This window comes from Mustela erminea, chromosome 16 (genome assembly GCF_009829155.1).
Source record: "Mustela erminea isolate mMusErm1 chromosome 16, mMusErm1.Pri, whole genome shotgun sequence".
NCBI classification, from domain to species: domain Eukaryota; kingdom Metazoa; phylum Chordata; class Mammalia; order Carnivora; family Mustelidae; genus Mustela; species Mustela erminea.
In genome coordinates, this window is record NC_045629.1 from 18,511,527 (window position 1) to 18,538,853 (window position 27,327).

The window sequence follows — 27,327 nt, forward strand, 5'->3', positions numbered from 1 at the left end:
GTCAGTTAAGCGTCTGTCTTCTGCTCAGGTCATGATCTCAGAATCCTGGAAGCGGCCCCTGTCCTAGGGCTACCTGCTTAACAAGCAGTCTGCTTCTCCCTATCCCTCTGACCCTCCCCAAACTCATACATGCTCTCACTCTCAAATTAAAAAAAAAAAAAAAAAAGAAGCTTAAATTGTAATATTTATCTTACATGCCTGTATCTTGATTCATTTTTAAATTAGACCCTTTGGCAGAGCTTAGACTATATATATTATTTTAATTTATAAGTATGTATCTCTACAGTGTGCCTTATAACATAGCAAAATGCAAAGTTATTTAACACAGATGTTACCATAAAGAAATGTATCCAATATTGAGGAATAAAAGGGAGTAGACAGAAAACTATACAAGCAGACATATGAACTCAAATAGCATGGCAATCTGAATTGATACAGTACAGCAGTACTTAAATCTAACTTTTTACAATTTAAAAAACCCTAAAGGCATTACTAGGCCACTGCATGGTATTTAAAGGATTTTTATAAAAGATGACCTCCAAGTTATCAAGAAAAAAGAATACAGCTATATGAAAGATTATGTAACATATCAGTTCAATTATTTAAATGTTGAGGCTTAAAAGGAAAATGAATTTACCAGGATATAAAAGCCTTATGTGGAAACATTCCAAATTCCAAAAATCATTAACAAATGAAGTAGTCAATTCATGACCTAGTAACTCTTACATATAATTACATAATAATAATAACAAAACACTTAACTTCATGACTGATTCAGAGTTTACAAAAATACTAGTTCATATACAGGATTCTGGATAATGTTGATTACCAGTGGCTGTCTCTGTGCCTAGTGGATCTCAAATTATGTTTATTTAACCTGTTTTTCTTCATTTATGGCTTCTAAACATCAATGCTGATCCACTTTAAGGCTATAATTTTCTTCAAAATAATTAGGCAGTTTCTGCATGTCCTGTGTATTTCTCTATTTCCTTCATTTGCTGCTATATCATTGAAGATAAACTGATAAACCTAATACAAATAACTTCTAATTTAGTTTGCATTTACTGAACACCTGCTAAATGGCAGGGAATGTGCCAAAATCCTATATATGTTATTTCTAATTCTCACAACAATACTACAAAAACAGTACTATTATTTCCATATTGTAGATAAAGAAGCTGAAAATCGAAGAGGTTAAATAATTTTTCTAAGACCAAACAGATAATGGAGCTGACACTTAAATATAGTTTAGACTGATAACAAAAATTATGCTCTTTTCATTATCTGTTCTCAATTTTCAGGTTATGTTGAAAAGCATCATAAGAATTTAGAAAGAACATAGGTGACCTGGTTTCTGAAACCCACAGTAGTCAAAACAGAAATTCAAATATGAATATTTTGCCTTTAATGTAGTAAGGAACAAAAGGAATATATGTGAAAACATTTTGTAAATTATAAAATTACATACTAATGAATAGTATGTGAATAGTATGATGAACAATTAAGTATAATTCTTTAAAAAATCAATAACACCTTAAAATGCAAACATTAGATAACAAACTTTTCAAAAGATCTTTTTCTGATTTTATTGATCAGCTGCCAAAAGATTTCAATGCATTTAACTTCTTTTAAATGTTTTAACGTTTATCAACAAATATTTATAAAGCCCTAACCAAACTTATCAACATTTTCATTTTAGATTAGTAATCTTTTTAGGCTCCTATGTAAACTAATTATTAGAAAATCAGATTTTCTGATCTTTGGCCACAATGTAGGAAGATCAGAACCACAGAGATGTTTTTAGAAAGGAAACCTAAGTCTAAAATAATAAAGACACATTTCTGAAAAAGAGCAAATTTAATCCAATGACCTATATCATCCATGTTATAAATATAAGATAATAGTTGACTTACTTGAAGATGACTAGCAATTAGAGTCCAATCATCAGTTCCATGTTGTTCAACCAACTTCTTTAACTTATCATCCTATTAAAACAAGAATGAAAATTAGAAAGCTTTCTTCTCCCACCAATAATAACTCTCCAATTCTTTCATGTCATATCTGACAGCCATCTGTAGAAGGACAAGCCACTATAATACAAGCTTTCCCATTTACTCTACTCTTTCTGTCAGTCTCAACATCAAACTGCTATTCACACCCCCGGTGGAAGAAAAATAGGTGCACATTAGTTGATGAATAACTTTTCTCATGTTTTGCTTTTCAGTATCTTTCTATCTTTATTAAATATTATTATTAACAAGTATATACAAGTATGAAATTATTAAGCGTTATCACATAATTACCTCATCTCTTGTCCATTTTACTCTGTTCCAGAGTTTCTTCAATCCTTTTTGTTGTGGTACTTCATAATCATGATCAGCATACTGAAGGTCATCATCCTCATCCTCGCTAAAAAAATAAATTAAAAGCCACAATTGTGAAATCAAAAACTACATGTAAACTTGTGAATTCAATCTTTGAAACTATGTATACAGGTATGACTGAAGCAGCCATTCAGACTGACAGACATACATCAAGTTAGATTACTGAAAATATAAAAAATTAAGAGTCATACAATTGGTAATAGCTATAGTTCTTACTGACACCAGAGAAATGATAAGCCACCAGGGATCAATTGATAACCTCTATGTATGCTAAAGAGTGTGACTTTTATTGTTTATTTGACCTTTATCCTTAAGAGTTAAAGGACTTCAAGTAAGAGAAAGACAAATATGTTGTGTTTCAGAAAAATCACTGGCAGGAATGTGGAGAAATGGAGGAAGGAAGACCAATTACTAATCTTTTACAATAACCCAAGTAAGAAATTATTAGAGCCTGACAATGTTAAAGTAAAATACAAAACAAAGTCACATCTAGTTAAAACAAAAAATGGAAGAATTGTTATTATCTATAACAATTAAATATAAAGATACTCCTCAAACTCCATGCCCCAAAACCAAATAATTATGTCAAAAAATACGCAGAAGAAATGAACAGACACTTCTTCAAAGAAGACATATAAATGGCTAATAGACACATGAAAAAATGTTCATCATCACTAGCCATCAGGGAAATTCAAATCAAAACCACATTGAGATTCCACCTTACACCAGTTAGAATGTCAAAAATCAACAGGACAGGAAACAACAATTGTTGGAGAGGATGTGGAGAAAGGGGGATCCTCTAACATTGTTGGTGGGCGGGAATTCAAGTTGGTGCAGCAATTTTGGAAAACAGTATGGAGATTCCTCAAGAAATTAAAATTGAGCTACCTTATGACCCTGCAATTACACTACTGGGTATTTACCCCAAAGATACAGATATAGTGAAAAGAAGGGCCATAGGAACCCCAATGTTCGTAGCAGCAATGTCCACAATCGCCAAACTGTGGAAAGAAATGAGATGCCCTTCAACAGATGAATGGATAAAGAAGATGTGTCCAGGGGCGCCTGGGTGGCTCAGTGGGTTAAGCCTCTGCCTTTGGCTCATGTCATGACCCCAGGGTTCTGGGATGGAGCCCCGCATCGGGCTCTCTGCTGAGCAGGGAGCCTGCTTCCTTCTCTCTCTCTCTCTGCCTGCCTCTCTGCCTACTTGTGATCTCTCTCTCTGTGTCAAATAAATAAATAAAATCTTTAAAAAAAAAAAAAAAGAAGAAGAAGAAGATGTGGTCCATATATACAATGGAATATTACAGCCATCAGAAGGATGAATACCCAACCTTTGTATCAACATGGAGGAGATTATACTGAGTGAAGTAAGTCAAGCAGAGAAAGTCAATTATCATACGGTTTCACTTACTTGTGGAGCATAAAGAATAACATGGAGGACACTGGGAGTTGGAGAGGAGAAGTGAGTTGGGAGAAATCAAAGAGGGAGATGAACCATGAGAGACTGTGCACTCTGAGAAACAAACTGAGGGTTCTAGAAGGGAGGGGGTGGGAGTATGGGTGACCCTAGTGGTGGGTATTAAGGAGGGCACGTATCGCATAGAGCACAGGGTATGGTGCATAAACAATGAATCTTGGAACACTGAAAAAAGTAAAATAAAACTAGGATGTTAAAAGAAAAGAAAGGTGGAAACAAGAGGATTTTGCAAGGAGTAAGGATACCTCCAAAACTTCTGACTTTGGGAGCATAAACAGAGCTATCCACTGAGACAAAGAATAGAAGGAAGGGGTGCCTGGGTTGCTCAGTCAGTTAAGCATCTGCCTTTGGCTCAGGTCATGATTCCAAGATCCTGGGATCAGCCCTGCATCAGGCTCCTTACTCAGTAGGGAGCCTGCTTCTCCCTCTCCCTCTTTCTGCTGCTCCCCCTGCTGTGCTCTTTCTTTCTGTCAAACAAATAAACAAAACCTTAAAAAAAAAAAGAATAGAAAGAAAAACAGAACTTTGAAAGGGAGAAGAGAATGGGGAGGGTAGGCAGTTTTGGACTAGCTGATTTCAAGCACTTAAGGAATGTACAAGTGAATACATCTTGAACAGCACTGTCCGATAGAAATATAACACATATGGACATTGGGGAGGATATGTGCTATTGAAAGTACTGTGAATTATGCAAGACTGATGATTCACAGACCTGTACCCCTGAAGCAAATAATAACATTATGTGTTAATAAAAAATGAAAAAAATTTAAAAAAAGAAATATAACACAGTCACATATCTAATTTCCTGGTAGCCACATTTTAAAAATAGAAACAGTTCAAAATAATGTTAATTATTTAACCCAAAATATTAAAAAATTACCACTTCAACACATACTCAACATAATCATGAATTAGTTTACATTTCTTTTTTACTTACTAAAGTCTCAAAAAATCTAGTGTGTATTTTATAGTTAGAGCACATTGCAATTCAGACTAACCACATTTCAACAGCTCAATAGCAGCTTGTCGGGGAATGGCTATTCTGTTGGGCAGAGCAGATCTAGGAAGGCAAATGGGCACATGGATCTTCTGCTCAGGTAAGAGGCCTCGGATAGACACACAGTTTTGGCAATCACCAGCATACAGAAAACAGTTAAAGCCATGAGAACATGAAACCCCAGAAAAGAGGGCAGGTCTTTTTGATAAACTGGAATAGAGGATTTTGAGTAGTTAGACTGAGGACAGTCGTGAAAATCTGAAAATAATAAGAGCTAATACTTATTTAAACTTTCTAAGTACCAGACATTAGGTAGTCTCTGAAATTTCTGTCTTAAAACCCCACAACATCCCCAAGAGGGAAATATTACTATTCCCACTTTACAGAAAAGGAAGACTTTGACTTAGAAAAGTAACTTCTTGCCCACAGTTATACCAAATGTATCATGACTGAACTCCAAAATGCACTAATTAACCAGTATACTGCCACATACTAGAGAAATAGGGAAGAGGATACCAAGAAGCTGGAAGATACCAAAGATAAACCTGAAGTACATTTTGAAATCAGAACAAGATTTAGTTATAACTTAAATACTTATTTTGCATCCCTGTACATATTAACCTCTTAGGGCTTTAGTTTACCTGTTTGTGAAATAAGGATAATATACTAATACTACCTATCTTATAGTGCATCTTTAAGGATAAAATTCAATGAAAAAACATTGAAAAACATTGAAAAAACATTGAAAAACATTGAAAAACATTGAAAAAACAATGAAAAAACACCTCATATAGCACATAGCACAAAGAGGTAGCTCAATATTAGTATTATGTGCATAGGCTGACTGTCCAACATTCAAGATTATTTTTGCTTTATTATATCCAACTCTTTTATAAAAATACGCTCTGATTTCAAGCAGCTCAAGTTTGATGATTAACCTCTAATGTAATATATTTGGAACATGTGGATAGTTCCCAATATCTACATATAGTTTCTTACAAAACTGAAAAATGAAGGTCTAGATTTAATACTCTCTATAGATCCTTTACGGGAACTTCTGATTTCCCTTGATTCGTCAATTCTATAGGAACAATTTTTTTTTTTTTTTTTAAGAAGTCTCTATACACAATGTGGGGATTGAACTCATGACCCTGAGATTAAGAGTCACATGTTCTACCAACTGAGCCAGACTGACATCCCCCGGGACCAAAGTTCTTCATATCTAACCAAGCAAGACACAAAGATCCCCAACTCCCCTACCTATATAAACTATCTATCTGCTTCAGTTCAGTGCATTTTAACATTCCAATGCTCGCTCCCTAAAACAATAATCTGCCAGTCCTATGCTTGTTTTGTTGAACTAATCTGGAAATAAAGACACAAGTTTAAATAAATAAACACCTGTAATTTTCTGCCATCTTCAGCTACCAGAAATATCCACCTGATTAGCCAAGGTTAAATAGTTAAAATGGAGATGGTTCATGATCCAATGACTTAATAAATTTCTCATTTCCTTTTTTTAAAGATTTTATTTATTTCCTTGACAGCGAGCGAGCAGAAGCAAGAAGAGTGTCAGGAAGAGGAAGAGGGAGCAGCAAGCTTTCCACTGAGCAGAGAGCCTGACTCGGGGCTCAATCCCAGGACCCTAGAATCATGACCTGACCCAAAGGCAGATGTTTAACTGACTGAGCCACACAGGTGCCCCAACTTAATAAATTTCTAAGAAGGCTACCAAATCAGAAAAAACACCATATTGAGGCTTCCTGCCCAATCTGTATGTACTCATGGCATCTATCATTCCCTTTTAATGCTCATCACACGTACCAACCTTCCCAAGCAAATAGTAAGTTCAGGAATGCAAAGAACATATCTGATACATTCAGCTCTCAGCACCAAGCACAGTACCTATAATATTTGTAAAATTAATGATCAGTGAATTATCTTCCTTACTCTTTTATTACCTCCTCCAAGTACTCTGTATTCCAAAATATTACCCTCTCTTCCAACCCAATGAAATGTCCACCTCCCTCAATACAGCTGTTCTCAAGTGGATATGAGAGAAAACATTTTTTTAACAAATGAAAATACCTCTAGGAGAAGGGGAAAGACATTCTCATTTATTAAAAAGGACTTTCAAAATCCAAATGCACCTCCAAATGGTAGAATTTTAAGAAGCATAACCTGCTGAAACAAACAAACAAAATATTCAGTACAGAAGAGGTTCTTTGGTGTGTCTACTAATATTGCCTAGCTTTTACTAGAACAGTCCCCAGCAACATTACCACTTTCTGCCATCCCAAACAGCCCTCAGTTGTGGTTTTCACAAGTTCCCTTCTTATTCCCTCCCCTCAGATCCCAACAACTTTCACAGCATAGTTGAGACTGCTTTTAAAAAGTTAGGTTATTATGGGGCAGCTGACTGGCTCAGTGGATTAAGCCTCTGCCTTCAGCTCAGGTCATCATCCCTGTCCTGGGATCAAGCCCCACATCAGGGTCTCTGCTCAGCAGGGAGCCTGCTTGCCTCTCTGCCTACTTGGAATCTCTCTCTGTCAAATAAATAAATAAAATCTTTTTTTAAAAATTAGGTTATTTCCAGTTCAAAACAATGTTTAATTTGGGGACTTACCTATATAAGTGTTCCAAAAAAATATCTATATCACATCTAATCTGTATAAAATTCACTGTAGATTCTTATCAAATTATTTTAAGTTAAGGATATGACTCCAAAGATGTCACTTTGGCCAAAAGACTAGTTTCCAAGGAGCAATTTTCCTGAAAACTTGTTCAACTTTAAAATTCAGCTTTATTTTTTAACCTCATACTTGATTTGTGAGAAATTTCTATTTCTACATGAGGTTTCATTCTCTGTTTTGCATCAGCATGGTCATCAGTTTCAGAGAGTTATACAGCCCAGTCAATGTTCAGGAAGCCGGGTGTTTTGAGTGGGTGAGTATGAGGGAGGATTAAAGTAGAATTCTTAGAATCATCTACCACTGGGACTTTCCTGGAGTCTATCCACCTAGCTACTTCTTAGTTTTAGCAGAAGTTATTTCTATATTGGTTAAGTAATTGTTGAAAGAATGATGTAACTTTGAAATACGTGTGACAGAAAAAGATCCTAGAAAATTATCAGTATCCTTAGCAACAGAAAGATGCCTGAGAATGTGAACAATTTGCCAAAAAAAAAGAGAAGGGATAAAACCCCACAGTAATCTCACCAATATTTCACTTTCACCACTGCTTAATAATGGTTAGGCACCATCAAAACAAATCTGCTTTTTCATATCATCTTTTAGCATTTTTATATTGCAGCAATCAGTGATGATAATATATAATAACTAAATAAAATCAACTCCTTACTACATAAATAAGTTATTTTTAATCTAGGATGACTGATCTAGAAGACAGCAGTTAGGTGAAATTATTTTGCCAGTCACAAAGTGAAAATATAAAGGAATTTGGTTTCTGAATCTTCATTCAGAACTTGGTTACTAGAATTACTCTGCCAGTTTTATCTAAGTCAAAGAATATAACTGTCTCATATATAAACTAAGCACTACATTCAAATGAAAAGGTTTTTTTCTAAAGATTATGAATGAACAAAGTGATTAGGGTGATTATGAAACAGCAAAATGAAGTGCGTGCGCACGCGCGCACACACACACAAATATTATGTCATTAGGCCAGGAAAATGGTTAAAAGAAACTTTACACTGGGTGAAAGCTAATAGGATATTACAGTCATAATTTACCCTGTGAAATAATACACAAACAATTCATACTTGACTATATTAAGATAAAACATTTAAGAAGCTCAATTTTAAAGGATACTAATTATTCCATGTAAAAAGAGTAATATGGGGTACTGAAAGGAAAAATTTGAGAATTTTTTTTAATTTACTTTTATTTGAAAATGATCACTGGTTCAAAATTAAAGACATATCAACAGTTCTATCAAATCTGCTCTAATAATCACTTCAACATGATCATATTTTAACTCAGAAACTATTATCAAATCTGAAATTTTTATCAAAATCCAAAATTACATCTTTAATTTTACCTGTTTTGATAGGGTAATTCTATTTTTTTTTTAAGTTCATTCAAAATCAAGGTATGAAAATTTACCAGGTTGATTTAAAAAAGTGAAATCAGGCCACCCGGTGGTTAATATTATGTACTGCATACATGAATATTTTATTTCCAAACCTGGACTGCAAACTAGCAACATTACAGTAAGACAAATTTTACTTCATTTGACCAGTATGAATAGCAATACTGAAATAAATACTTAAGGAATTCTACCTACCTACTCGTAAACAAAAATGATCACTGAACTTTTCTATTTCATTCCATTTGTAGATATATATTTAAATGAGCAAAGATGATTACAAAAAGGTTCAAAACGGGAAATAGATATTAAATCTAGACATTAATTTACAGATCCTAAAATCCAAATGCCTAGATTAACAGACTTAAAAACTGGGATATAGAATTTACTTGCTTTTCCAAAACAATGTTGCTAGTTAATGACAAAGCTGACTAAAAAAATCAGTTCTCATTTTCAGTATTCTTTCACCCGTAACACTCATTTTGCTGGAAATAACATAGTAAAATTGCTTCCCATATACACATATAACCCACTGTAAAACATTTTCCAATGAAAAAGCTGGCTTTTAGCTTTCCAATTTAGTGTAGTCACCAGTTGCCAAGTGTAAATACCTGAATCTGTTACAACTTAAAACAGGTCTTCTAGTTTCTAAATGACATTTTTCAAAGTTTATTTTTAAGGGTAGATCTAGCTTTTAAAAACTAAATTAATTACTCAATACATAAATATGCTTAAAAATTAAATACATGTTAATAACATATAGCAATTTTGATACTACCTGTAAATTATATCATTAAAACCCCCAGTGAGATCTTAAACTATTTAAAGTCACAACACTAAATGAGCCTTTTCCTTTATGTAAATCTAGGTCAGAGATACTACAGCTATCTTAAAAATCAAAAGAGCCAACATCCTCCAGTTGTTTCAACCTGAGGTATCAGAGTTTTTTTACTTTTTTTTTCCATATCATATAGAAAAAAGTATATTACAGGATTTATGCTCATAGTCTTATGCCAAACTTTTATACAGCAAACTACAGTTTTCACTCAAATACTTAGTTGTATAGTAGAGATATTAAATTGACTAAATTATTTCCTTTCTCAACTATAAATTAGGTTCACATTTATTATTAAGACATTTAGTCAATAGGCATGAGACCAGACTTTGCCCAATAACTTCACCCTCAAAACATTTCACATTCTATTATATTCTAAGATAAATAAAACATATTTTCATATACAAGAAATATAATTTAGAGCCTGAAACACATTTAAGTGTAAAGACCCTACGTAATACAGCATTTAGAGATGATAATTTCTCACCACATCCTCTACCTCTATTCGGAGCATAGTTTCATCCCCACCGCATTTAATTACTCCAGCCTTTTAAATCATTATATAATATATTTTAATTCATACAGCTGACAAGGAACAAAAGTGAACAGTACAATTAATATTTAGATCTCAATGCTCACAGTATTGTGAATAAAAGAAAATAATGTACACAGGCAAGTTCGTCATTAAATCACTTCTCCTTTCTTAGTCTATTATTATGAAGCAATCAAAAACTATAAAATGAGCAGAAAAAATCAATTGGAAGAAAGGGTTCTGACATTCAAGCATCCATGTCTAATCATAACTAAATGATGATCACATTAGGTAAGACATTCTTTCAAATAAGATTAACATCAATACTGATAGATAATGCCACACAATGAATATAAACAAACTTTTGTTTTTGAGTTGACAAAGTCATTTGTCACTTTGCTTAATGAAGTTATTTTATTTTAAAAATTCTGTATATTTAAAAATGCACAAGAAAAGGCCTAAATCAGTACCTCACTAATTATAATTATAGGAGTTTTCAATATCTATCTTTTCTGAAGATTAGGAAGTTAATTAGAGCAGTTATTCTCACCTGAGTGATTCTGCCCCGCCCCCCCCCAACACATTTGGTAATGTCTGGAGACATTTGATTGTCATAACTCAGGGAAATGGTGTTATTGGCATCTACTAGACAGAGGCCAGGAATGCTGTTAAACATACTACAAAGCATAGGGCAGCCCCCCACTACAAGGAATTATCTAATCCGTTATATCAGTAGTAACAATGTTGAAAACCCTGTTGTAGAGAGGTGGGTCTACAGGAGTGTATGTGTGTATTTGTTACATCTGAGGAGTCTGACCTATACTGCAGTTGCCACAAAATAAGTCTAAAAAGGACTTGTTTTATGCTGCTTTCTGCAAAAATACCTTACATACAAAAGACGATTAATAAATTAATAAAGCAACAAATGTTATGTGTAGTTATTGCCAATTTTTAACGGGAATCCGCAGTGAATGAATCTTAGTACTAAATTTCAACTTGAGAAATACCTCTCTAGTTAAGACTTTAAGGCTGTGAACCTAGATAAACAAAACTACTTGGAAATCCTGCCAAACAGCTTTTCAGGTTTATTTAATACTACTGACAAAAGACAACCTCATTATTTGTCATCTAAGGGGTTACTACACACAATTTAGGTGTAGCTACTATAGTAACGTGTAAATAAAAATTAGATGAGTAAATTCCTCCTAGCAAGTTCTCCAACAAATATTATGCCCTACCTCTCTGGGCAAGACTTAGTTACAGACACAGCCAAACACGGGCACTAAAAATATTCAGTGAATCAAACACTGTTTTAAGATCAAGCTACTGGTAGTAACAGTGTAACAACTTCCCAGCATAAGATACTAAAAATACACACATAAAGCTGAGAACAAGGGAATGGTAATTACAGAAAGCATCAAAAAGGTCCTCTCTCTTCAGCTATCCCTCAGAGGATTTTCCATACCTGTCAAGGCAGCAAAGATGGCAGAGGGGTCCCAGCGCAGGTTTATCACAGAGTTCCTACTTTAACTGATTCCGTAATTCAGAAAAAAAGAATCTCTTTGAACACCATTTTCGACTCCTCGGGGCTGTCCACGAGCACTTCTATGTGCGTGGAGTACTCCCTGAAAGCGCGGACTTACCTGGCAAGAAACTCCGACCAAGAGGGGATTGTGAGAGGCTGAAGTCTGGATGTGCGCTGTGGGGAGAATCAACTCCTTACAGCAATCTGGGCATTTGTTACTCACTTTTTGCGCCTTAAACACATGGGTCCCCAACTCTCCACACGTCACGGCTGCGATGGGGCCAGCCGGGCCGGAGAGGGCTGCGGGGCAGCGGGAAGGAAAACCTTGGCCCCAGCTGGGGAGGGCCTGACGGGGAAGCATTGGGAAAGGGGAAAGAATGTGAGCCGAGACACTGCCAACAGGCCTAAGTCAAAGAGATGTCACCCACCTGCGCGACCTCTTCGCCATCCTTCAAGTACCGCATAGGCGCGGGCTGGGCGGGGACGCAGTTCAGCCTCCTCCAGCCTCAAGCGAATGTTCCTTGTCCCCGACCCTCCAGCCGCTCCCCCTCGCTCCCTCTCCGAGGCGACCGAGAGTGGAACGCACGTCCCCGGCAGGGCAGGACGGAGGGGCGGACCGCGACCCACCCCCGGCTCGCAGTGCAGCTCCTATCCCCGGCCCGGCCCGGTCAGGGATGCCCCCAACATGTCAGCAGGCGCGCTCCCGCCCTCCGCCGGCCCCTCCCGCCGCCTCTCAGCCTCTACGCAGTGGTCCCTGCTCAGCTCCGCGGCGGGTGCCGACCCCCGCCCTCAACCCGCAGCGAGCAGCTCTGCAGGGCTCGCAGCCTCCTGCAGGGTTTTGTCCGCACCGCCGAATCTCGCGCCCAGCCTCCCTCAAGAGCCGCCGTTTGAATCTGCGCACGCGGCCCGGAATCTCATTGGCTGTAGAGGCCGCACGCGGGGGGACGAGGGCGGGGCGGGGAGAGCGCGCGCGACTATGGGCGGGGCTGGGGAGCTGGAAGTCGGGACTGGAACTCGCGGGAGTCGGAGAAGGAGCTAGGAGTCAGGGGGTGGGGCCGCAGGGCGGGCTCGCGGGTATTGCCTTGACAGGACCCGGAGCGCGCCGAGCGCCGCACCGCGCGGGGCCTGCCGGGAAAACGAGTTCCGGTGGTCGCCTAGAGGTGGGTCCGGAAGCTGCGGCGCGAGTCCAAACTTCCCGGGGTTCGCGGAGACGTCTTTGGGGGTTGGGCGGCTGCGCCGAGGCGCGTACCCGCAGCCTCCTTTCAGCTACCGCTCCTCCACTCCTAATGCCTCGTGTGTATCCCGCCTCATTAGTTAGGAGGCGCGGTCTTCGGTCTTGGGACAAATCTAACCATAAAATTTGTGCGGCCGTTATTGTTTAAGAAAAATGTGAGCTTTATTTTGCCCAGACATCAGAGCTACTGTAATAGCGAAGACTGTGGTAGGAAAACGAATATCAAGAATGAGCGGGACTGACAGGTGAAAAAGGTTTTAGCTAGAGTCGTGTTTGGCACAGAAAAAGGAAACAAGCCCAAGTGTCGGTCTGATCATCCCTGGGCTCGCTCTACGGGAAATAATTGAACCGTGATGCAGGAGAACAATGTACGAAGACAGGAGTGGACTGGATGCCTAGATGAATCAGTATGGTAGTCAACTGTAGAAGGTGACCTTCCTTCGCAGGAGAGACGAGAGGAAGGGAGAATTGCACGGAAGGAGCTTCCAGTTGTTGTAACTACTCTAGAAGCTTCAAGTGTGAAAACTACGAACTGCTGGGATCAAATAACATTGAAGTAGTTTACAGTAACAATTACAAATGGTAAAGAATCCAAATTTGCAAGGTAACATGCTCTACTGCATAGAGCACTAAACCACATGTTAATATTATAACAAACTTATATTTTGCTATTTTGAAGTTTTACGCGTCAATTTTTGCAAATCAGAGATGCAGGTGCAAATGTGAATTGAAGAGGGGTTTGCATGCTCTAGTTTCAAAACTTAAAACGCCTTTTTATAGTTCCTTTTTCTCAAGAAATGGGTTCTGGGAAGGTGAAACACTTTTTATTTCATTCCTTATTGTGTTGCTCGTTCACTTTTTTTTTTTTTTAACCTAATTGAGAAAGTAATGTCATTTGAAAACTGATTTCTGATTTACTCCTGGGTCATACATTACTCTACTTACTTATATTCTAACAGGAAGCAGAGTTTCTCCTCTATATTAGGCTTTTTATATAGAATACTTATTTAGAGCTTGAAAGCAGATATTTTAGACTTTGACACTACACTAAATACCCCTCATTTTAGAGACAAAGAAAAACATAATTCCCCAGAAAGAGCACATTGCAAATTCATATAAATCGCTTATAAAGAGACAAAGTGTGCCATGAAAGTGCTTCACAGTTATTTGAATACACACTCGAATGTAATTGAGAGCTGGGCTTTTTTTTTTTTTTCCTTAAAGCAAAACATACATTTCAAAAGAGTTTTTATTCAGAGTATTAAAAGGAAATCTTAAAACAACTATGTGGAGGGAGCAATGAAAAAATGGGCAAAAAGTTAGAGCAGACATTTCACCAAAAAAAGATAGACAAATGGCAAATAAGCCACATGAAAAGACGTTCCACATCTTTGATCATTAGAGAAATGCAAATCAAAACCACAGTGAGATACCACCACACAGTAATTAGGATGGGGAGCGGGGAGACTGATATACAAGTGTTGGTAAAGGTGAAGATGCTAAGCAAACACAACTTTCATGCATTGCTGGTAGAAATGCAGATGGACAGACACTTTGGAGAACAAATGTTTATAGTGGCTTTATTTGTAATCACCCAAAACTGAAAACACTCAAAAGAATGTTCTTCTCATTACCACACTTCTCACTCCCTAAGAGTTGGTTTTAAATAGCCTGTTAAAGCTTCTCAAGTTCTTCCTGAGAAGAACTTGAATGAATACCAAGGGGAAAATGATTGGGGACAAGTGCTGGAAATTTCTTTAAAAACTATTTTACCTTTAAAGACTCATAAAGTTTTCTTTCTACTCCATGACAAATATATTCCTATTTTTAGTTATAAAAATTATTTTTAAAATATTTTTTAATTTTTTTAAAAGTAATCTCTAAACCCAACGTGGGGCTCAAACTCACAACTCTGAGATCAAGAGTCACATTCTCTTCCTACTGAGCCAGCCAGGTACCCCTATAAAAATGATTTTAAAATTATTTTAAAAGTATGTACTAATTTAGTTTCTTACTCCGAATCTTTAAATAAATTGCTTCACTATTATTCAACAAATGAGCAGTAAAGTGCACCGTGCTCATCCTTCCCATGGCTATATCAACTTATTCTCCCACAAAGGCCAAATACTCCCAAGGTTTGCTTATGTTGTTTGAAAAGCTTTTGCTAGCTTAATATAGTACCTGAGAGGCTATACTTTTAATAGAGCCATATCTATCATTCCCATAGATTTTTGTTTGTTCTGTTTATTGCTAGAATCCCAGTCCCTAGAATACATCAATATGCTCAAATACAATCACTATACAATGAATAAACAAAGGCAAATAATAAGCACATGAAAAAATATGTTCATAAAAAGTATAAATTAGGGGGCCTGGGTGGCTCAGTCGGTAGGACATCTGCCTTTGGCTTTGATCATGATCCCGGGGTCCTAGGATGGAGTCCCACGTTGGGTTTCACACTCACTGGGGCCTGCTTCTCCCTCTTCCTCTGCTTGCAGCTCCCCCTGCTTGTGCTCACTCCCTCTGTGTCTCTGTGTCAGATAAATTTAAAAAATCTAAAAAAAATTTTTTTAAAGTGTAAGTACCATTTTATGACTACTAAGGTAGCAAAATATTTCTGAACTCTGTCAAAAAGTTTGAATAATTCCTCGATGTTAGTACTGAAACCGGTATGATCCCTTTGGAAAGCAACACCAAGCAAAAGCTGTAAAGATGTGCATAGCCTATGATGGACATCTTATCACAATATACTGTAATTTGGAGCACCTATGTGGTACAGTTGTTTGAGTGTCTGACTCTTGGTTTCAGCGTGGGTCATAATCTTGGGGTCCAGGAATAGAGCCCCACATTGGGTTCCACACTCAGTGGGGAGTCTGCTTGAGATTCTCTCTCCCTCTGCCTCTCCCGCTTGTGCTATCTCTCCCTCTCTCTCTCTTAAAAACAAATAAAGTCTTTTTAAAAATACTGTAATTCAATGCAAGCAGAAAAGAGGTACTTCAATGCTTATAGTATTTATATTTCATTAAAAACCCAACTTGGAAGTATTCACATTTTGAGACTAGTTTAAGTGGTTCCCATCACTAACAATTATACAATCAGTAAAAATAGTGCAATACTAACACAATGCCATTAAAAATCTGTTACGTGACTGGGCCCTTCTAAGTGTTTCACACGCATTCGTTTTAGGTAATATGCTGAACTTGTATAATTGTAAAATCCTATGAGGTAGGTACTATTATTTTCATACACTTTATAAAAGAGAAAAATAGGACACCAAAAGATTAATTTGTTCAAGGGCATATAGTGGCAGAACAAATATTTGAATTAGAAACCAAGTTCCCATTCACTTTACTACCCTAATATCCATGAACATTCAACTATCAGTATAGTATAGATGTATATAGGACGGTGTAGAGCAAAGAGCTAGTAGCAGAACTGTATGCTTAATATGTTGTTTATGTATGTAAGGTCTCAGGGTATATGTATATGTGGGTATGTGTCTAACATTCATTATAGAAAATGGTCTATGGACTGCACACCAAACTGTTTAGCAGTGTTTTACTTTGGAGGGAGAGATGAGATGGGAGCAGGGCTGGCTTTAACTTTTTACCCTGTGTATTTTTGTATTATTTAATATTTTAAAGCACAAATTCTTGTTTATTTTTTTAATTTAAAAAAAAATGAACTGCAAGGGCATCTGGATGGCTCAGTCAGTTGTCTGCCTACAGCTCAGGTCATGATCTCAGGGTCCTGGGATCAAGTTCATGTTGGGGTGTCATCCCTGCTCAGCAAGGGATCTCCTCCCTCTCTCCCTCCCTATTTTTGCTCATGCTCTCTCTTTCTCAAATAAATAAGTAAAATCTTAAAGAAATTAAAAATGAAATAAAATTTTTTAAATGAGCTGGAAATAGAAAGAAATAGCATGTTATATAAAACTTGCTCCAGCATTGATAATGCTAAATAAATATGCTTTGGCAGAAATGGTGAAACCATATATTATGTGCTCAATCTGAGAATAAAAATCAGATTTAGAATTATATCTTGGATACATAAATATCTGTTTCAGCCTCTCCCCACCACCAATGTATTTTGGTAATCTCTACATTTAGGATATTATTTTAAGTTTGATGGAAATTATAAATAGAAATCATACTGTCATAAGCAGTTATAAAATTCTTACTTTGGCTTTTAAAGGTAAAATGAGTGGTTGATCTGCCAGGAAAAAAAAAAAAACTGTAAGAGACAAAAATGTTTTAAAGTCTCCCTATTTCAGGACACAGGTGGGGAGTATGGGCTATATAGGTGATGGGTATTAAGGAGTGCGCTTGTGATGAGCACCAGGTGTCATATGGAAGTGTTGAATCACTATATTGCACAACTGAAACTAATATCACACTGCATGTTAACTGACTGGAATTTAAATAAAAACTTTTTTAAAAAAGAAAGTGTCCCTAATTCAAACCAATATTCTTTGCTCTACTCTTTTGTAGTAGATAGAATAATGGCCCACCCCAAAGATATCGATGTCCTAATTCCCAGAACCGATGAATATAATATTTTAATGGCAAAAGGGACTTTGCAGTTATGATTAAATTAAGGATCTTGACATGGGGTTGTTAGTTTGGGTTATCCAGGAGGACCCAATGTAATCACAAAAGTCCTTAAGAATGGAAGAGAGTAGCAGGAGAGCCTGACAGATTTGGAGACGCTATACTGTTAGTATCAAAAATGGAGAAAAGGGTCATGAACCAAGGAATGCAGGCAGCCTGTAGAAGCTATTAAATAAATCAAGAAAACAGATTCTCCTCTCAGATTTTAGCTCAGGGAGATTCTCTTTGAACTTCTGACTTCCAGAAGTTTAGGATATTAAGTTTGTATTGTTTTAAGCCAGAGTTTGTGGTAATTTGCTACAGCAACAATAGATAACAGCCTTCTCTGAAATTTTCAGTATTTTTGGCCTGTGATGATAAAAGAAGTGCTTTCTCTTCTAAAGGTGATCTTCTATAGTGTTCAAATTTTAGCACCTCTTTACAACAAATAAGCCTACCAACTGAAGATTCAAAATGAAGGATAGAACTCCACATTAAGGGAGAGGGTACTCAGGGCATTAAACAAAAGAAATAATTTACAGAATACCACAAAACCCCTAAAGCAGGACTCACTCATCTGTGGGAAACACAATTTGTGCCAAGATATGAAGGTATGTGCTTCTTTTTAATTCTAAGCTTTCTACCTTTACTTTCAATTTTATCACCTTCCACATTATCAGGAATAGTATCTTGTCTTTTTTTTTTTTTTTTCCCCAGCCTCCCCTTCTCTCCTGGCCTAGTACATCCAGGCACTCCCAAAGGGCACAATGAGTTTGCAAGATTTTAGGGGAATTTGTGGTTATTGAAGGTCAGTACTGGCATTTGAAATGCCAGTTCTAGAACAGAAGACTCTTGTAAAGTTTGAAACAGTCCTGCACAAGGAAGAATTATCTGGTGTTCCATCCAACATTCAACCAGACAGTAATGTAAGTGAAAAAAACGCTAACTAAGTCTCAAATCACTTTTTTTTTTTTAAGATTTTTATTTATTTATTTGACAGAGAGAGAGCACAAGTAGACAGAGAGACAGGCAGAGAGAGAGAGAGAGAGAGAGGAAAGCAGGCTCTCCACTCAGCAGAGAGCCCGATGCGGGACTCGATCCCAGGACCCTGAGATCATGACCTGAGCCGAAGGCAGCGGCTTAACCCACTGAGCCACCCAGGCGCCCTCAAATCACTTTTTTTAACTTGTAAACTTGTAGTTTGTAAACACAAGTGCACAAATGTTGGGGCTGTTTTTGTTTTGCAATTTAAAATGCATTATTTGCAGGGTGCCTGGATGGCTTAGTTTAGCATCTGCCTTGAGCTCAGGGCATGATTCCAGAGTCTCTGGATTGAGACCCACATGGAGCCCCACAGTGGTCTTCCTGCTCAGTAAGAAGTCTGCTTCTCCCTCTACCCTTCCCCTGTGCTTGTGATCTCTCTCTCCCTCTCTCAAATAAGTCCTCTGTTAAAAATATACACTATCTCCAGAAATACATCATATGTAAACCAGGGGAAGACTGTATTTTATTTTGTTCAGACTTAACCAAGAGTTTTTTCTCCATGATTATTTCATTCTCCATTTTAGAAAAATCACATCACTGAGGGTTACTCAGCTCAAGATTTTATGACAGAAATAAAGCCCACTGGTATCTGTTTCTAGCTATGGAGTTCCATCTATTAAGTCCAGAATTTGGGTAACTTACCAACCTGAGCCTGCTTCCTGAAAGATGAAAACAATGATGTTACCCAGCCACAAAGGGTTGTTTTGAGGGTTAAACTAATTATTGCATGTTGTTTCACATAGGTATCTGGATATAGGGAAATGGTCACTAAATGAGTTATTATGAAGGTGTTTATTGCTTGTCTTCATTATTGGGATGTAGCTCTAAAAGCTACATGGAATTTGTCTCATTTAGAACTATTTCCCCAGTTCCTAGAACAGGAGATATGTTGAATTTTGGGAGGTTTTTTTTTTTTTTTTCTTCCCCTCAGGAAAGGGGTTGGGGTTACAGGTGAAGATCTGTGAATCCTAGTATGTGACCGAATCAATATTATGCTTGAATCATTCAGTGTTTGTTAAGCACTGATCAGAAGTCCAGCTTCTGTTCCATGTGGTATGACAAGTGGACCAAAGACAGGTTTAGTTCCAACTAGGAAAGAGCACAAGTTTAAAGAGCCTGTAAGTTTTTCACCTTTGTATACTGTATATAGTTTAGAAAATCAATTAAAGACTTCAATTTTTCTGTATACATTTTTAATGATTAGAAACAATCAGCTATGTGCTCATAATTGTAGTTACTGGGGTCTGATAAAGCCAGTCAATAAAAACAAAATCCATACTGAACTGTCAATTAGTAGGATGTTTGTCTTATTTTAGTCACTGAAGTTTTTGAGAGCTCCAAACTATATGGTATATGACCAGTGAGACTCATGTACAAGACCTTGAGTCCAAGTTTGGGACAAGTATAACCAGCCAAAGCATACAGCAAAGCTAGTTATGTTTAGTTTACTTGGAACCCACACCAATGTCATTTGTCCCATCAGCACTATGCCAAGAGCAAGTGAGCCCATGATGACATGATCGGCAGAACAAGGGGGTAACTAAAGAACCAAAAGGTTATAGTAGAAACTGAGGCCTTGAAAAGCTCCGTGACTTGCTTAGGTCACAGAACAAGTTAGTCACAAAGCACAGAATATTAGTTCTCTGGATTTTCAGTATTGCATGTGGTCATAAAGCTGTTGCATAAATATGTGAACACAGAAACCATTGTTTTTTTAGCTATTAACTATCACAAATAAAGCAGGTTTTAACCTAATAAAACAAATTAAATAATGTGTGCCCTATGTATGAGGATTTATCCATTTTAATGTCAACTGAACTCTTGAATTATTTTGATATGTAAGTAACAGTAAACATTTAAGTGTTTACTGTATGTCAGGCACTGTTTTAATGATCAAATATGTGTTAACTCATTTAATCCTCACAACCACCCCAGGAGTAGATGCCTCCATCATCCTACTAAAGAAGAAACTGAAGCACAGACAGATCACACAGTAAGCAGTGTGCCAAGATTCAGTTCTAGGAGTCTAGTGTCTGAGACTCTGCTCTAAGTTAAACAAGTCTATTCTAACAGAATAGATATTAAGCATACACATTAAAACGTAAAAGCAAATATGTCATATTGATTGCTAAGCCATAGAAGTGGTTACTATTTCTGTATTTCCCTTCATCCCCTCCTTATCTCTAACCAGTATTTTTGAAAAATCAGCACAAAACTAAGTTCTCTCTTTATTAGAACGTCTGTTTTGTCTTTAAAAATTCAGTAAGCATTACATAACCCAATTACGTAAAACGTCTAAAGGAATTTTGCTAATTCTTTTCTAATTGAGTCAATTTCATTTACACCGAGATCACAGTAAAGAGGAGAAATTCCTGTTCCTATATGACGTCCCACTAACGGAAGTTTAAAAAAGACCTTTATTGGAGTTAAGAATTCCCTTATAAAACTAATCTATATTTTCATGCATTATATTGAAGTATAATTCCAGGAAACTCAAGAATAAAAATTATTTTTAAAAGCTATTGTGGAGAAGTCGAGGGGAAAATCAGTATGTATTAACTTATAGTTTTATTAATATAAAAGAAAACTTCAAATACTGTACAGTGAGGTGTGCTGTAGAACACTATATAGTTATAATACACTATTATCAATTATTTATTACTCAAATGTAATATATACAGCAACAACAAAATCAGAAAATAATGGGTAACAGCCAGTGCCTTAGGGATAATGGAACATTTATACTACTTAACTGAGCAGTTAAAGCACTTGCTATGTAATTTTTCTAAATATTTACATTACCACTTATTTTTATATTTTCTAAAGAGCATTTCCCTCCAAAAAGGTAGACTCTCCAGCTCTTGGCACTAACTCTTAAAGTCCAATAAACCTGAAAATATTGATAACCTTTTCAGTCTTTTATTGCCCCACCACAGGCATAAAGGCTCAGGAAGGGACTTGTGCATTCTAAAGAAAAGTATGCAATACCTTCAAATTTTAATACTAAGTAATTGATACTCACAAGCAGGTAACATCAACTAGAACTTTTTTTTACTAGTTTTCCTTTTCTTTTACAAGAGAATAATCATTGTATTAATATTATACTACAAAAGCATGTAGACTCCATAATTTAAAAAATTAAATGTCAGATATACAAGTAATGGCATTTTCTCCAATAATTCACAATTTTTACAATTTCTGCTATTTTGGAACAAACGTTAAAATTTCCACGATTTAATTATCATTAAATATGAATTGAAACACTTAGCATCTCAAAGAATTATTAAGAATGGCAGAACTTAACAGTTAACTATAAATCTTACAGTAGCTCCTCTTTGTTACTTTATTTCAGTAAGCATTCTACTATGGCATGTTTTCAAGTGAGTAGTTCTGACTTGAAAATTAATTTCTTATATTAATTATGAAGAGCTTTGAGGATGTACAATTTTGTTAAATTATATGATAACCTTGAACTGCAGGATATAGCTACCCAACTTATATGGAGTATGTATCTCACTACTGCTTTGATAAAAGGTCATTTAAAATTCATACTGAGTGGAGTTTAATTCAATTTTGCAAAGGCTTTTTATGAAAATCCTAATATGGAGACCTTGTTTTGGGAACCATGAAACTCTCAAAATCTACTCTGCAGTATTTTAAGTGTGGGCCAACTGAAATTCCTATAGAAAAATGAGGACAAAACTGTATTGATATTCTAAAACAAACATAGTATGATATTGTCATTATATTGACCAAAGCATAATTAATGACAGAAGTTGTGAGTTTACTTCATACCTAAACACTAGTTATTCGGGAGTCCTAAATATTTAAAGAAATGTTTACTAGCAGCCAGTATTAGTAGGCAACTACATAAAATAATACTGTTATAAATTTTGCATTTAGTTGCTAACATGTGATGTCAGTACAATTCTCAAAAACCTGTCATTAGTAATATATGAGTTGCTAGCAAGTGATCTTCCCTGAGGTAAGAGACCATATGCAAAAGTCTGCTCATTTCAAACCAAATTAGATACTTTAAAATAATGGCAATAAGGACCTGTGGCTGGGATTCACAGATGCATTTCAGATTGGTATCTTAATTACAAGCAGTAGGCTTGATTGTAAAAATCAAACTAAAAATCATCAGAAGATATAAAGCAAATTTCACAGTCAATAGCATTTGCTAAATTTCTCAGTCTTTATCCTAACATTTTCCAATAAAATACTTGAAACATAGTGAAAGGGGAAAAAAATAGGTGTTGGGCTTGCTCTTTAACTAGTTCCTGAGTAACCATTCCCTTGGCGTTCATTAAATTCTAGCTCATAATATTTGGCAGTGTCTTGTGTTCTTCAATTTCAGCCAGTTTCTCATGACTAATATTCTAGACATACACCACCTTCAAACTCTACCTAGACTTTGGGTCATCAATTCAAACTTGGTATGATTACCTAACAAAGTGGATTACTGAAGAAAAAAATTTACAATTTTACTTCAAGTTTCAGTGAAACATCACAAACAGAATAATAAGATTGAGCTATATTTATGTTACATCTAAGGCTAAAATAATATTTTAACTGATTTATGATCTCTAGCTTGAACTCAAAGTTGTGGTGATCACAAATGGCAGTACTGAAAAATAAGAATTCTACAGTCATCTATCTGATTATGATAACCATATGAAACAATAAAGGATGAAAATTAAGAACTTAAATTGTTTCTAAAACTTCTTTGTGAAGATGATACCTGGCTCACTTCTCAAAAACTACTAATTACTCCAACCAAATTTCAGCAGATTTAAAATAATTTCAAGAAATCTGACCATTCTCAAAATCAAGCCTTTTATTCTTTATCAAGGGAGAACCCAAATTATTATTATAATATTCACACCTAACCAGCTTCTAAATAGCATTGCTGTGGCAAGAGAAATAGTGTTATCAGAGATTTAAGCCCTTCTCCTAATGTTCACAGGTGCACTCTAATTTGACTAAATGCAAGTATTAATATAATAGGAAGATAAAATTTCTGATATTTTTCTATATGCTATGAGTATAGTTGTCTGTTATTAACAAAACATGCCAAGCCACAGGTGAAGAAAATACTTGTTAAAGAAAAGGTGATTACATCATTTATCTGAAAGCAGCACATTTGCTTGTTAAACAGTTTTCCTGTATTTAATTTAATAAGAAAAGTCAGTTTCAGTGGCTGAAAAAGCCAAAAATAATTATAGTGGTTAGTGGTATTTGTAATTTTTAGTTTAATACACAGAAGCCACCTATACTAACTAAATGGGAACTATTATTTGGTAGCTGCAGTTCTTTATGCAAAACACACAATATAAAAGTCCTAAATTTTCCTGCTCTTTAGATATTAAGATAATTGAAAGTAAATTTAGAAGAATTGAAATAAAATATGGTTTAAAATGTGATGTGATAAAATTAACCTAAATATCTATCTTGCTCAGGTATCACCTGCAGAGTGTCTAGATTCTCCATTCTTTCCTAACTCAAATGGAGTACTTCATTTAGTGAGTGGATTAAGTCAGAGAGACTTTCTTAGAAAGAAATCCAAAACCTCCCTCTTTTGGAAACACAAGTCAAAGTACTGTCTAATATTCGTTATGAATCAACAGACTGAAATTTTGAAACCTGATAATATACTCTCTGATGTACATTTTCTTAGACTGCAAACAGTTCTGCATCTGTTACATGTGCAAACAGAGACAGCCAGGCTTTAAATGCTCTAGATAAGAGATTGTATTAACATACATTTTCTTTCATCCATTCAAATTCAACTTAATTTCAGTGAACAAAGGAAAAAGATGGATTGAAATGTACATTTCAGAATACAGATTTGCAGAACAGGATAAAATAGTGCAATACCAATCTCAGGTTAACATTCTTTGTCTTTAAGATAATAAGCATGAGAGCTGCTTTTTGAGGAAACTGGCACTAAAGGTTTGATGAATACACTATTTAAGCAAATGCCCAGTTGATCAGGGTCTGATGCAGTAACATTTGCATCCAAATCCAAGTGAAGCCAACAGATAAAGAAAATCTTATGGATGCTAAGGAAAAAAGGAAACATTTTTGGTTCAAAGGGGCTCAAAGACACTTAGCATATACAAGCTTAAATACCATTGATCAAAATTGTAGAACAATGTAACTCATTCATAAAGATAAATTCTTATATATAAATTCTCTGTGAATCTGACAGACTCTGAAAATTAGAGATTAACTACTGCTACCATTATTTTTATATTTTCTACCACACTTTGCAATCAACTTTTCTGCAAGATTAAAGAAAAAAAAATTCAGTGGTACTTGACCAGGCCAGGATTAAAAAAATAATGGTAACATATTATCAACAACAGAGCACACAATTGGCTGTGTTGGCTCAGACAGCAACATTACTGAATCACATTGACTTTATCATTTTAGAATAGATATTTTCCCCCTAGCCTTGCTCAAATCAGCAAAATGTTATATCATTACACTCTATTCTCTAGGTATTTTCACCAAGAATACGTATCTCTATGAATGTGTTTACGTTCACGGAAACATCAGGATCCCAGTATCTAATAAATCCGTCGATGAATTTTAAGATATAATTTAGTTCTGATAACCTTCAAATTTACATAAGTCTTTTGACACTCTAATAAATATGTGGAATGGTTACCTTGATGATATCAATGTTAGCAAAATCTCATTTCCCCCCCAGTTCTAGCCTTTTCAGAAAAACAAACATTAGCAAGAAAATTTTCATGTTTGAAACATTTAAGACTTTCATGGAATTAAAATTACAAAAAACTTCCAATGAACCACATATATGGAAGAAACTCATCTCAGCAGATCTAATAACTAATTTATAGGAATTCAGAGCCAGCCTGGGCAGCAGTATATTAAAAGCTATTGCCAGTCACACACTTGCTGTCATGCACTGAATAACAAGATAGAATCTTTGAATTATATACGTACAAGATTTTTATGACTAATCAAGTTATGTGGCCCAGCCAACAAATGTTACATATTCACAATAAACATTCTGCCTTTATTAGCCTCTAATTAAATCAAGAGTGATCCATTGGCTCAGTTGTGTTTGTCATCTCAGCATCTTGACTATCCATCTCTTCAGGCTCCTCCACTGAATTTCCCTTTTGTGCTTTTGACCTTGTGGCAAATGCTGTTCCCAGGGCCTCTGTCACACAGCTATCAGTTGTTTCTGTACTCAAATTTTCAGTGCCACCAGTTAAAGAAAAAGATTCAGGTAAGCTAGTCTGAAGACTCCCAGACTTCACAGAAGAACTCACAACTTCTCCTTTCCTTTGAGGAAGATCAGATGGTGACTGCTCTGTACTTTGATCCCGCAAATGCTTGTCCATCGAAGCCTGGATAGAAGAAACCATTTCCTGCAATTTTTTTCGCTGGGCCTCAACCAAATCAGGATCAAGCTGCCTGCTGTCTCTCATTGTAACTACTCCAGGAGCTATTCGAATAAGCTCACTGTTACTAGGAGCAGCTGTGAATACAGAAGGCTCTATTTTAATGGAACTATTACTAAAGTCTGTCCCTGTATTATGCTTCCTTACAACTGAGGCTTCCCTAGCTCTTGAATCAAGGTGTGGGTTACTAGATGCAGTTCCTAAAGAATGCCCTTTTCCCTGAAAGGCAGTTACATTATGAAGCTGCTCAGATTTCTTTTTCACTACGCCACCACTACCTAGTTTTAATAGCCCATGTGAGGGACTTGATTCTCTACTTCTTGTAGTAGCCTCTGCTCGAACCTGACTTACAGCCTCTTTAACTAAATCTTCAACATCAGGACCGATGGGAAAATGTCCTGCAGCATCCACACACAATTCCAGTCTATCTTCAGAAGCATTATAGACAAAGGTTTTGCCAGGCAGATGTGGAAAAGTACAATGCTTGCCATCAGCCATACCTAAAGAAGGGAAAAAAACATATTTAATATATTAAAATCTTACTTAAAAAGTGTAGTAACGAAAATTGTAGTTGAAGTAGTGAATTTTCAACAATATCCAGATCACAGTTTTGAAAACAAAACTAATTAAAAAATAATTATATTAATAGAATTTATTACTATTAAAAATAGCATGACAGCCCTCGCTTCGGCAGCACATACACTAAAATATGACGGACCTTACTGTAGTTCCCCAGGAGAATTTTTTTTGTTTAATATCATTAACCTATTACAAACTTAGGAACAGGGCTTAAACGAACAGCTAAGCTATGAGAAAACACTAGCAAAGTTATTAGTAAAACAACTGCTTGCATTAAAACAATGAGAAAATATACTTTCATTTACTAATTAAAATTTAAAACTTTACAAAAATACCTATAAGGGCAAAATTTACACAAAAATGCTGCACAGTGTCAATTAAAATTAAAAATCCTAAGTAGCTCTACTGAATTACAGAATACCAGAATAAAAGTGGTTTTCTCAGTGTACCTTAGGTATGTTATCTTTCACAAATATAAAAGACAATGAACTTTCAAAATGAGATACCCCATAGTTAAAGAAGTAATTATGTGGGCATATTTAGGAAAGCTAACATTAATGCACTGTGCCTTTGGTATAACTC

The 27,327-nt window shown here is 36.0% G+C and overlaps 2 protein-coding genes across 4 annotated transcripts in view; both read right to left on the reverse strand.

Moving 5' to 3' along the window:
- MYBL1 (MYB proto-oncogene like 1) overlaps positions 1–12,916 on the reverse strand; it is a 37,731-nt gene extending 24,815 nt beyond the window's left edge. Inside the window, exons 1-3 of one of the 3 annotated variants that reach the window (XM_032316629.1) lie at positions 12,289–12,916; positions 2,304–2,409; positions 1,914–1,985 (exon numbers count right to left, since the gene is read on the reverse strand). In XM_032316629.1, coding sequence (XP_032172520.1) covers positions 1,914–1,985; positions 2,304–2,409; positions 12,289–12,308 — 198 coding nt within the window. In that variant the 5' untranslated portion in view covers positions 12,309–12,916. The remainder of the gene's footprint in view (positions 1–1,913; positions 1,986–2,303; positions 2,410–12,288) is intronic. The other 2 variants (XM_032316628.1, XM_032316630.1) reach the window with 2 other exon arrangements.
- Positions 12,917–20,943: 8,027 nt separating this feature from the next.
- VCPIP1 (valosin containing protein interacting protein 1) overlaps positions 20,944–27,327 on the reverse strand; it is a 31,063-nt gene continuing 24,679 nt past the window's right edge. Inside the window, exon 3 of the mRNA XM_032315883.1 lies at positions 20,944–26,666. Within this exon, the coding sequence (XP_032171774.1) occupies positions 25,795–26,666 (872 nt within the window). The 3' untranslated portion in view covers positions 20,944–25,794. The remainder of the gene's footprint in view (positions 26,667–27,327) is intronic.